At 33.0% G+C, this 13623-nt stretch overlaps 1 protein-coding gene across 1 annotated transcript; it reads left to right on the top strand.

Annotated features, from left to right (window-relative positions):
* Positions 1–9426: 9426 nt before the first annotated feature.
* HELRODRAFT_68360 (hypothetical protein) lies at positions 9427–10737 on the top strand (the record flags this gene model as incomplete). Its single annotated transcript, XM_009026972.1, has 6 exons — positions 9427–9502; positions 9614–9690; positions 9888–9927; positions 10000–10097; positions 10196–10491; positions 10560–10737. The coding sequence occupies 6 exons, from the start codon at positions 9427–9429 to the stop codon at positions 10735–10737; spliced, it is 765 nt and encodes a 254-aa protein (XP_009025220.1).
* Positions 10738–13623: the final 2886 nt, after the last annotated feature.

The following is a 13623-nucleotide window of genomic DNA, read 5'->3' as shown; positions in this document are numbered from 1 at the left end:
AAACAGTTATGTAGTTATTTACTCTGAGATTATTCAGATAGAGAATCGATTAAATTAACCGAATGATACCGAAATAATCGTCGAGACGAAATCGACTACTTACCCGAAATTTCTTCTCCGCAGTCGAATCCAGTCCATCCGGGTTTACATCCGGTTGGGCAGATCCCACTAAGCACGTTGCACTGCTCGCCGTGCTTACACACGCACAACATCGAACAATACATGCCGTAGAATCCCAACGGACAGACTGTGTATGTTTTTGTATGTTTTTTGTATGTTTTTTTGTATGTTCGTTCATATTTGTTGTATGTTGCTGTATAAAATACGTTTTCAGATACAAATTTTCAGATTTTGAGTTTTGATAATTCAGTTAGAATAAGATAAACATAAGTATATTGATAAAATTGTATATTGACAAATTGATAAGTATATTATTGATAGCGCTACTACTACTACTACTACTACTACTACTACTACTACTACTACTACTACTACTACTACTACTACTGCTGCTACTACTGCTACTACTACTACTACTATGGCTACTGCTGCTGAAATTCAAATTTCATGAATAACGAAAAATTGTCACCCGAGTATAACGCTTCGGACGTGGTTTTGTTACATGGTTGCGGGTAGGTCTGCTCCTCAGAACACGCACAATTTCCATCCTGCTAAAAAATAATTTTTACTCATAAACTTTCTTTATAAATTTAAATCTTAGAGAAAATTTCTTTAACTCAGTTTTATTTCTATTTTTCCATTGTAAAAATTTAACCAAACAAGATGGCGAGCTAGCTCAGACGTTAGAAGACGTTATTGGGCAATGACCTGGTTCAACTGCTCAAAGACTATAGCACGTCACGCTCGTACGATATAGTGTAGATGGAACGACAACAACACCACAACCACTACTACTACTGTCGCCGCTACTACTACCGCTAGTATTACTACCACTAATGTACATAATATTTTTTACTTGGTATTGGAAAAAGGTTTTCTCCATAGAATGACACAGTTCGGCGCATTTCTCCATCGTCTCAATCCCACTTTGCACGTTTTCATTTTTGTTCTTCCTGACACAGCCAACCAGTGTATGTTTTTCTGGTTTTGCAAGCAAACAATAAACGAAATACTAATACTAATCGAATAATAAAATGTACATAATAACAAAAATAATAATTTTTATTTATTTTTCGCACTTAAAATCTAGATTACAAACATTGCTTTAACTAAAATTGAAATAAAAAATAACGCGACAAAATGTATTCAGATGAAAAAAGATTAAAACAGATTAATATAGTCGCAACCAAACCCAACCAGAAATGTCACTCTCATAGACCTCCACTTCGCAGACATTCATGTACAAGGCTTCATTGGGCTGTTGCAAAACAACATAACTGTGTCGAGGCAAGTTGCCTATACATTTCACCACGTTTAGCCCTGTTTGAACGCTGTCTAGCAACTGCCCACAGACCAAATAAGTACCACGTATAGAATAAGACCTTGATTCGATACTGTTGCTTAGACCAACTATCACGTTTTCCAGTTCGCCTTCAAATTATTTTCATTAAGTTTGTATTATTACAAATAAAAATTTCTATTAGCCATGAAAATGAGTCTCTTTCAAAAGTCATTAGTTTCATAATTTGGGAATAAAATATTCATTTTTACCTTTGTATTTGGGATAAATGTGAACTGAAGAAATTTGGTAACGATCAACTAAATTGACAGCCAGCCAGAGAGGTTCCGTAGCTGTTGATGTCGTTGTCGTTGAGCAGGCGCAGGAATCAAAACTTCCATCCACAGCTTTGCTGGCTGTGTTTGATCCGTAAGTCACTATCTGGTAGGCTTTCTTCCTTAAAGCCAGGTTTACCTTGTTTTCCCCTGTTGCTTAAATATTTCAAAATAAGTGTAATTAATTATACGGTTGTTGTGTGATATAAATTTGTTCTGGCGGTAAGAAGTATTGAAAAAAATATCTCGTAATATTGTAAGAAGAGACTCGAAAGAAACTTTCTTGGACCCTCCAATATTGTTTAACGTTTTTCGGACATTAAAAGAAGATATTGTAAGAAGAGACTCGAAAGAAACTTTCTTGGACCCTCCAATATTGTTTAACGTTTTTCGGACATTAAAACAGTAATATAATGAAAAGAGTCAATAACTAAATAATTGAAAATACACATAAATAGTTACAAAAATATAAGAACCTGATAATTGTAAGCAAGTTAGGAGCCAGGTTAAACTTACAAAATTCGAACTTAACATTTTGGTTAACTTTTTCAAGGTCCGATGTCAAATGTTCCTCGTCAAATATAAGCATATGTGCGTGAGAATGTCACTTCTCGTTAGATAAAAACCGGATTCTGTAATGGTGAATGCCAATTAAAACAGAGAAACAATTATAGATCATTATAGGGGGAAAATGAGACATAATTACACATTTGGTAATTTCAAGCTATCAGTTTAGAGCTTATCGTGGCGTTTTTATCGTTTAGGTATTATTTTTTTTTCAATAATTCATCGATTTGAATGATGTAAAACTATATCAAAATTCTAATTTTGCTCTCTGCAAATTAATTTTTTTCCAACACATATATGAAAATAATGATTGCTGTGAAAGATTTTTTAGAAAAAAATTGTGCTGACAATTTTGAATTTATCTTACAAAGCCGATAAAAGCGTTTGTTCTCCATTTAAGATTTGGCAGATTTCTTATAAATATTTGATGAATATTATGTCAAAAGCTTAAGAAGGCAGAAAAAATATCTTAAAAATATTAGTATTAATGAGGATATAGGCAGTGAGATGGCGTAGTGAGAGAGAATCCGTAGTAATTGGGTTCGATTGCAAGTAATTTTAGAGTCTAAGATGTATTGTTTTTGTATAAGCACTTGTTGTAAGCATTGTATGTTTGTAAGAAGTTAATTTTAAGCGCTCCAATGCTACAGTAATGCTACTGTGTAATAAAAATATCGTTATAATGGTATTTGCATATATATTGAATTTATTGTAATTATTAATTATTAAGTGAAGCGCTATAGAAACTTTAGTGATTTTATGTCCCAACTATTTTCGGGACTGACAAAATGTTATTGTTTTGATTGAAAAAAGTCATTTCTTCTAATTATTTTTTTATTATTTTTGTAATTATTAGGAAATAATTGTTATAAATTTATAAAACTATAAATCCTGCAGGCTGAAAAATGGAAAGTGACTCCATTTTAAATTGGTCCGTGGATAGTGTTGTTCAGTTCTTGGTCGGCCATGATCCGACTTTCAAACAGTTCGAAGAAAATCTCAAAAGTTAGAGCTATATTATTTAACATTCAAATTATTTTCTAAATTCTTCATTTTTCAATTTCAAAAGTTGCAAAACTTGTTATTTTACAAATAAATCTTTTTAACTAATTAATTTTATTCATTAATTATTTAGAGAATTATACCATTATTAATTATTATTAAACTTATTATTTTACGAACAAATCATTAACAACCATTTAATTTTTTTTCAAAATTTTTTTCTATTATAAATAGTTTTTCAACAAAATTTCAAAAAATACTTTAAAAATCAATTAATAAGCTTACAAATCATAACTTCCAAATATATTTGTATATTATTATTGTAAACAAGGTAATTATCCACAAGTTTATTTCCTTCTAAGACTAACCTCTACTCATTCCCCCTTACCAGATAATGAAGTGGATGGTGAAACAATGCTAGGCCTGACAGAAAACATGGTATCTAAACTCTTCCCAAAAATAAAATACCAAGTAAAATTTTTCAAAATCATGCAAACTCTACGGGAGACATTTCCAGAATATTCCACGCAAGAACAAGTGAACCCGACATTATCCCTATCCCTGCCAACATGGGATGAAGAGTCTGACACGAGCTCCGACGTAGCCCACAATAATGTCATCCATTATTTACATTCTTTGGGGGAAGATGGACAGATGCAGAGGTTGGTTGGGTGGTTTTTGAGAAAAACATTTGATGTAAATTTATTCTATATTTTTAAAAACTTTACACCAAAAGAACCCAAAAAATTATAACAATAAGATCGTAGGAATCAATTATTTCACAGCTTCATATCCATACGACCGATCTATGAAGATGATGAATACACAGGCACTGAACTTTTAGATTCCGATGACTACCAACTGCCTAAATTCCACGGAGAGCTGTCGGACGCATTGGAGAGTAAAGACTGCTCTCTTCTGCAGCTGAAGTCAAGGACAAGGAAGTTACTGGTCAATGCTATTTACCACGATCTTAGAAAGAGGAAGATAATGTTGGTGGTGGTGGTGGTGGGGATGTTTTTGGTGGTGTTGTGTCGTTGCTGGGTGGATTGTGTGGCGCGTTTGTGTGGAGGTGTGTTTGTTTATGGGTGAAGTTTAGTTTGCGCCACGATGGTTTCCACTCCACACAGGTATCCGTCACATCAGCTGTATTCAGAGATTTGCAACAAGATCCGAATCCATTACCCCTACCTATGTGATGTTGATGGCTCGTTTGTAAGTATTATGCTGCTGTTTTATTTATTCAATCAATCATTCATTCATTCACTCATTCATTCATCCATCCATTTATTCATTCATTCATTCATTCATCCATTTATTCATTCATTCATTCTGTCATTATCATTATTATTTGTCAGCTCTCGTGGAGAAATGCCCTGAGGACAAAGTTCAAAAAGAGTCGGGCCAAGTTGATAGCCACACCGATGGTGGTGGAGATGAAGAAGAAGTATGGGAGGTCAAGGTCAGGTCGAAGGGTTAGCAAGAAAATGATGACCTCTACTGGACACGAATCCGATGTCGATTATATTTGACTCTGTGTGCGTGTGTGTGTGTATGTTTGAGAATGTGCGCGCATGTACGTGTGCGTGTGTGTGTGTGGATTGTTTATTTGTGTGATTAGTTTATTATTTTTTTTATTTTAATGCAAATGAAATGAACGTGAGAACTGTTTGAACATCATTTTGTTGTTGTTGTTGAGGTTGTTATTGTTCAATTAAATGATTTTATTTTATGATAGATTATTATTATTATTATACTTTATTATTATACATTATTATTGTTTTTATGATTATTGTTATTATTAATATTATTATTAATATTATTATTGTTGCTATTATTTATTAGTAATGTCGTTAAAAAAAGCTTTTTTGCCCAAAATACATTTTATTCACTCGACTACGTAATAAACAAATGAGCAACAAAAGTTCGGTTATAACGAACTTAAAGATCCACTCTTAGTAAACTTCTTATAGCGAATATATTGAAATGGAAGATCTCTATCATAGATGTGCAATGAATGACTTGATAGCTTTGTCCAATGATTGAGAGTAAATGTCGCTTTGTGTGGTTAAGTTGTAAAACGTCAAATGGTCCCATATCGAACATAAGAATAAGTTGTTTGTCATTCATCTGCCATGTATATATCGAAAATAAAAAATGTAGTAGTTGTTGTAGTTGTAGAAATAGTAGTTGCAGTAGTAGTTGCAGTAGTAGTTGGTGTAGTAGTTGATGTAGTAGTTGTAGTAGGAGTAGTAGTAGAGCTGTGTTTTTTAAAGTACTAATAACAAAATTGTAATAAGATGCTATTAGCAGCGTTAATAATAAATAGAATAATTGTAATAATAATAATAACGTCTAAGTGATGCGAATGCAAACAACAAGTGCGTTATTGCTCGTGCCAAAATTTTCAAACTTTCCTATTTTCATGACTAAGAATGAAATTAAAATGAAAATGTCTGTTTTGTGTGATTATTATATTCTATTTTGTGTGTGAAACTGCATTATGTATGTATGCGTGCGTATGTATGTATGTACGCACACACAACACATGTACACACACACGCATTCGTGTACAGTATGTGTGTATGTGTATGTATGTGTATGTATGGGTATGTGTGTGCGTGTGTGTGTTGATGTGCAGCAAAACTGATTTGATTCAGTGATAATTGGCAAAGCGGTGTCTCGTTCGTTGTAAATTTGTGTAAACTTCCTTGTGCCTTGTGAATAATGATACAAATGATCAGTGTGTGCCTCTGTGTGTGTGTGTATGTGTGTGTATGTGCGCGCGCGTGTGCGTGTGTGTGTCTTCTATCAGAGAAAGGCAAAAATTAAACTTATTTCAAAATGACAACATTTTATTTGCTATTTTCCAGAATTTTTTGAAGTTTTTTTTTTACAACTTTTTTATACTTTAATGATACGAAACTATTATTTTCTAAATTCATGCTTATTAAAATTCGAACAAATAAAAACAAATATATACAATTATTTAAGTATGAAAGCATCTAGATTCAAAATAATTATACCTGGATGTGTTTCAATTTCAACAAAATAGGAAGCTTTTTGTTGATTTGCCAGCAACACAACATACATACAAGTATAATATAGACGCTATAAAACTAATACAAAATACAATTGACACATTATAAAGCCATTATAAATAGTAACAGATATGTTTTCGTGTGTTTGTATATATTGGTGTGTGTGTGTGTGTGTATTGGTGTATGTGTGTGTGGTGTGTGTTTTTGTGTAAATTACTTATAAGAGGCAAAAATTCAGCAGTCATCATTATGTAGGCATTATTAACCTGGACAATAGATTACATCCTATTAAAGAAAATCTCGCAAGATGTTTTGGGTCGGTTTTTGGTATAAAGTCACGTAATTTTTTAGTTTTGTTGCTTGTTCGATGCTCATGTTTTTCGAGTATTTATCGCCAAATATATTACAAATATGAAAAAATTATGTTTTTTAAACGTGTTCGGTTTAATTTGTTTTATATTTACAGGTAATTCGATTGTTTAAATTTGTCTTGAATCAGTGAAAAATTAATTTTTAATGTCCTATTGATGGTTGTTGATGTAGAGATAGTCATTTGATCAGGACAACCAACTTTTTATAGGAACAAAAATATTTATATTAAATGAAAATGTTGCTTCAAAAAAACTGACTATGAAATTCTGCAGATTGCAGTGCAGCAGTAGTTAATTTGGCCTTCAAGAAACAAGTGTATTGCAAACCTTATGATGGTAGGTACCCATGTTCGAATGCTGTCGATGGAGATGTGGGAAATGTTGCTCATACTGCAAAAGGAAGCAACTGGATGGTGTTTGATCTTGGTGGATTGTACAGGGTGGAGTATATGGTACTCTATAATGTTGTTAAAGCTGCTGATGGCATTATCTATGGAGACGGTAATTAACTAACGATTATCATAACCATAACCACTCGTTCAATATAATTGTGTCATCGTTAAAAAACGTTTAATATGTTTATAGTTTAATAATTTTAAATTTGTTCAATTATATTTATAAAACGTTCATTTAACTTAAATTTCATATTAGCTGCTAGGATGACCAAATTTTCAGTGGGATTGTTGTTGGATTATGCAGTTGGAAGCTCACCAATTGTCAATAATGGCTGTGGTGCATATTCACCTTGCGGAAATCTTGGTGATGTTTGTCGACTGAACTGTTCACAACCATTTCAAAAACCAAGATACGTTGTGCTGTTCTCTAATGCGGAAGATAACATCGCCAACGTGGCTGAATTTCAAATATATGGAGATGACACGAGTATGAAAAATAAAACGTATCTGATATAACATACAAATTTTGTAAAATTATAATATTTCAAAATCAGGTAGTTATTCCGATCGTTACATGGGCTGCTTTCAAAATTTTTCGAGTGCAAATAATCAGGGAAGCGTTATTTTACTCTACCAATGTTTAGATATATGCAGTTCTAACCTCTATGCTGGAGTCATTGTAAGTTTATTAAGATAAAAATTTTGATTTCAAAACAAAAAAATGTTATAAGGTTATAAATAATTTTTATTAAACTATCATTCACTATGTTTAACAATTCATCTATCACTGAAATATTAGTTGTAAAATATAAAATAAATCCACAGAACGGTAAAGATTGTTACTGCAGTAACACATTAACAGGCGACCTGGCATCTTCAGATCATTGTGGAGTTGCTTGTTCGAGCGATGATCATCTCTGTGGAGCTACTGGTTACTTCGCAGTTTATAATGGTATGTTTGATCCAGTTTTTATCAATTTAGGTTTCACATTTTGAAAATATTTCATCATTCAACCAGCTTATTATTTTGAAATTTTTTCTGAAAGTTTCAAGTTGTACGAAAACTTCTAACTCAATTGGATGTAACAGCAGAGGTTAGAGACATAACATTCTTCTTGTTTTTAACTATAAATATTTTTTCAATTTTTCGTTATAAAAAAAGTTATTAGAGTATTTTTAGATTTATTTAAACATTGAAGACTGTTCAGTTAACAATGGAATGTGTGGAGTACATACATGCAAGACAAACCTCATTGAACCATCCAGTCTTTCTGAATGTGCGTGCAACGATGGGTACTATAAACTGTTCTTTAATGATGATTGTAAAGGTGAATATCATTTTATTATACCATGCGATACAATACGATACTATTCATTTCAATATGTAATCATCAAATTATAACTAACAAATAATTTATAAATTTTCAAGATGTTGATGAATGTTCGTCCAATCTTGACAAATGTCCAGTAAATATTTCTACATGTGTGAACACGCCTGGTTCTTACGAGTGCAACTGTGTAGATGGCTATGTGAATAATGGCAGACATGATTGCATAAGTAATCTCAAATTTATTTTCCCATTTAGCTTACAACGAAATATAACATTTTGAGATTTGCAAACAACATATTCCTACAAATTAATTCTCAAACTTTTTGTTCCATAAGAGCAAGTTTCAACAAACAAAGCGGCAGTCATTGGAGGTGTGGTTGGCTCGATACTAGGTCTGCTTTTTGTTGGCGGGATTGTCGTGATTGTCTATTTCTGCTATGCTAAGAGGTAAAAAACTGTTTTTCGGGTTAATGTTGTTTCATTGTCGATTTTATAACGGTGATGTTCTAATTGTTGATAGGGCATTCAACAAACCGTGGACAAAAAGGAGAAGTGAGTCAGTCTTTGTGTAATTTTTTTAATTCATTTTTTTTAATTCATATCCATCCAAACAACATTTTCTCTAATTTTCAATCCATTTTTTCTAAATCAGCGTTTATATGAAAGATTTTAAACAATGAAATTTTATAAAATTTCCAGGAGATTTCAAGCAAACGATAGTGAAAGAGCACACTGCAGCTATCGCCAGTTCATCTCCTAACAACATTCCCATCAAGGAAATTGAAGAACACTACAAGGCTTTAACTGGAGCTGGCGTGGAAGCAGAATTTATGGTGACTAATTTGGGAAAATTTGAAGAAAATAAGACAAAATATAAAAGAAATAATTTTGTTAATTTTTGTATTCAGTTTTGAATTATTTAACGCTGTTTAAATATGTATTTTGCCAAAAAAGTAGTTTCATCTTTACTCAGAATGTACCTACAATGAGTGATGTTAGTTGCTCTTACGCCAAGAAATCAGAACTTAAGAAGAAAAACCGCTACAGAAACATCGTTCCATGTAAGAAACCTTTCCAAATTTTACAAATTTTACATTTAAACAATTATTTGTTAATATTAATTTCTATGTATTTAACTCCGGCAAAAGAAACTTTCTAAAATTCCATCGCAGTCGATCATAACAGAGTAAAACTGAAGATGTTAGACGGACAGCCATCATCTGATTACATTAACGCTAGTTTCATACCGGTACATTACACCCATTTAGTGATATTATCATTATGTTTTGGATTGAAAATGGATACAAACATCATTTTTTTGATTGATATGTATTGAAGTATCAAAATTTAAATGGATAAAATGTATCTATAGTATCATTTTTGATATATACACCTGCAAAAATAGTAGCGTGCTAATTTTACGATATTTTATTTTCATACACAAAGAGCTACCGACCTAGAAGTTACTTGTTCATTGGAGCCCAAGGTAACATGCTCAATATTGTTTTTTGTTTCACTGATTTTAGAGATAAAATAACTTATTTGAAACTTTGTCAAGGTGTGAAGCGAGAAACTTTGAATGATTTTTGGAGGATGGTGGTTGAGAATGAGACGAGGATCATCGTCATGTTGACCATGCTCAAGGAGAACAATAAGGTCTGCAGTCTTGTTTCATTTCAAATATTTTTTATGGTTCTTATTTTTTGAGTTATATCTTTTGGGATTTCTTTTATCATGTTTATTTTTTTATTTAGGAAAAATGTCTCAAATATTGGCCAGACGCTGACGAGAAGAAATGCGAGTACGGTGGCACCATAGTAAAATTCCTTTCATTGGAGAGATGGCTAACCTATGAAATCAGAAAATTTTCAGTGAAAAGAAGTTCGGTGGAATTCATTGTGACTCACATGTGGTACACCGCCTGGCCTGACCACGGCGTGCCAGAGAACATTGGCAGTCTGCTCAACTTCCGCTACCACATGTGGACACTCGTGTCGCAGTTAGTGGCCAGCAACAAGGGCAACGTTTCTAATGTCCTTGTTCATTGCAGGTTCGTATGTAAATGCCTTCATTATATACAGAGTTTTGAAAATTTTGAAAACTTTAAAAATTTATCAGCGCTGGTGTTGGTCGCACAGGCACGTTGATAGGCCTGGATTATTTGTTGGAACAATCTCGAGAGACTGACGCGGTGGATGTCGCAGAGTGCCTCCTCTACCTCAGATCGCACCGCAACTTTATGATTCAAACCCTCGTTAGTGAATTTTGTTACCATATTTTTTTTTACCTAAAATGAAACAAATTTTTTCCAACACACAGCACCAGTATGACCTGCTTTACAAGGCTCTGATTGCCTACACAAAACTTGGCAACACAACCTGCTTCCCAATAGAGGATGATTCTTTCATTCGATTTGTGGATTCGGAAAAGTTTCAGCAAAATGTTGAGAATCAATATCAGGTAGATACAACTTGATGGTTTATTGTTTTTATTTGTACATTCTCGAATGTTCTCACCTGATTAACTGAACTCATTACGAAACAGATTATAACGGAGAAAAATCTAAACCAGAGAAAAATGAAGAAGAGTAAAAACTATTATTTTTACAAGTTTTTTGTTTAATGAAATCTGATGTCACTGATATATCACCAGACAAATTATTTTAATTTCACTTATTTTAACGCAGAAAAGAAGTTCCTTGATGATCAACATCGAAACGTAAAACATTTTTTTTTAATTTAAATTGACCAATTTTAGTGCAAAACTTTTGTAAAAATGATTTGTATGATCGTTCCACTGCTTCACCAGACCACGCGCGTTTGTGATTCGCGAGATGATTGACAGCCTGACCGGAGACGAACTTTACGGAGATTTGCTGGCGGATGGCTCTATCATCGTGCTTCTCGACTCAAACAACTCCAATCAAGTGAGTATTTCATGATCTTTGTTTTAAACAAATTTTTCGGTTGAAAATATTTTTCGAGAGTTGATCAAACTTTGATGTTGAATTCAAACTCCTTCTAGGTTATCAAAACTTCTCTTCTACCCGAACCGAAGCAGTCGAAAACCTTCAAAAACTTCAGCCTGGAGAACACGAGCCAGCCTGCAAACGGCGAGGACGACTACAGCGCGCCAGTAAGAATGCCGTGCACGAGCCTCAAACTGACCATCAAATCGACGACTTACGAGAACAAATCGGAGCAAGCAGTTTATGAAAATGTGGCCCTCAGTTGCAGGGAGGTGAAACTCTTCACAGTTTCATCCCTGGATCAGGTGGCCTTCTTGTACGAGGTGCTCATGGAGACCATCCGCAATCCTACCACTCCTCCGATTCCAATTCTTTTCAAGTTGGTCTTTTTTTAATTTTTTGCTAAGAGCGTAAATTCAGTTTTGTTGAGATTGAAAATAGTTTATGTAAGCATAAAGTGGTTGCTTCATATTATTAATTAACAATTTGATACAATATCATTTATCAGCTGTTCTCATAAACCTATTACAATTTTTTTCGAAATGTCTCAATCGCAAATTTTTGGAACTTTCATCCCAGCAACGGCCAACCACCGAACGACCTAAGCATCGACGAATTGTTGGTGATGTTGACCCTGCTGGAGATGATGGCCACCCGCAAGAAGGTGGATGTCTACCAGACCACCTACCAACTGCCAGTTCGTACTAGGAACAACAAACTCAACAACTACGCCTATGCCAACCTGGCATCAACTGATATTTACGATGTTTACTCCAACAACGACACGTTCATGAGTTTGGAACAGTACATACGCATCTATAAACTTGTAAAACATTTGATTTCTAAATGACCGATCAAAATATTTGTAGTCTTTGAATCTTTTAACTAAAATTAGACAGTAAAAATTTGTATAGAGCACCAGTTAAAATAAACATTGCTGATAATAAAAACTGATTATATGACTGACTCAATACTCAGTCATATAATGATGAACTTTTAAATAGCAGTGATACTTTTGGAGTTATTTTAATTAATTAAATACAGAAATTTTTTTCTAATAATTTGGAGTAATTTTAATTAATTAAATACAGAAATTTTTCTTCTAATAATTTCAATTTTTGCTTTCAGAGATTTTTGGTATGAAATGGCTTCGTTAAAATACGTTTTCTAATGTGTAGACAAACTGCACGTATATTTTATAAATGATGGCAATTGAATTTTATTTTTAAATGATGGTATCTAATCAGCTATATCAGTTTTATTATACAATGATATTAAACTGAGATTCGAAAAAATAATGAAAAAAAATTATTTAGGTTTGAAGGCACCTGAATTCAAAATATTCAAACCTGGACATGTTTCAATTTAAACAAAATAGGAAGTATTTTGCTGATTTGCCAGCAAAACAACATTATATACATATATAATATAGACATTATTAAACTTATACAATTTACATATTATAAAACCATTACATATAGTAATAAATATATGTTTGCGCGTGTTTGTATATATTAGTGCGTATGTGTGGGTTTTTTTTTAATTTTTATTTAGAAACATTTTGTATAGCGCAAATTAATAATTTCAAAAGCGCCATCAAAAATAAAATAACAAAATAACTGTGCATGATTGATATAAATCAAAATATTCAAATTCATTGTTTTTCCACAGAAAATAAGTATGTTTTTAATTCCCTTTTAAATGTCACAAAGTTAATTCCAGATCTTCTTAATGAAACTGGTAGGTCATTCCAGACTGTCGGACCTGCGACCGCAATATCTCTCGCACCTATTCGTAGATGCCTAGCTGGAACCGCCAAAAGATTCATATTATCTGATCTTAGATGAAAACAAGTTGTAGATGCCTTCCTGGAAAATTTATCTGAGATGTAAGCCGGTGACATTCCATTCAAGGATTTAAACACAATCACTGCAATTTTAAAAATTATTCTTTTCTTAATTTTTAACCAGTTAAGCTCATTCAATATTGGAGTTACATGGTCAAATTTCAATTTGCCAGTTACAAGTTTTGCAGCCCTGTTCTGAACCGACTGAAGAATGTCAATTGATCTATTAGGCAAACCGTAAAACAAACTGTTGCAGTAGTCCAGTCGTGATGTTATGAACGCATGGACCAGATCCTCCAGAGTTGATCTATCCAGCAAATGTCTGACTCGATATAAATTTCTAAGATGAGCAATGGCTGAGACTGAAA

This window comes from Helobdella robusta, assembly GCF_000326865.2.
Source record: "Helobdella robusta unplaced genomic scaffold HELROscaffold_5, whole genome shotgun sequence".
In the NCBI taxonomy this organism is placed as follows: domain Eukaryota; kingdom Metazoa; phylum Annelida; class Clitellata; order Rhynchobdellida; family Glossiphoniidae; genus Helobdella; species Helobdella robusta.
This window is presented reverse-complemented; position numbering and strand designations above follow the sequence as displayed.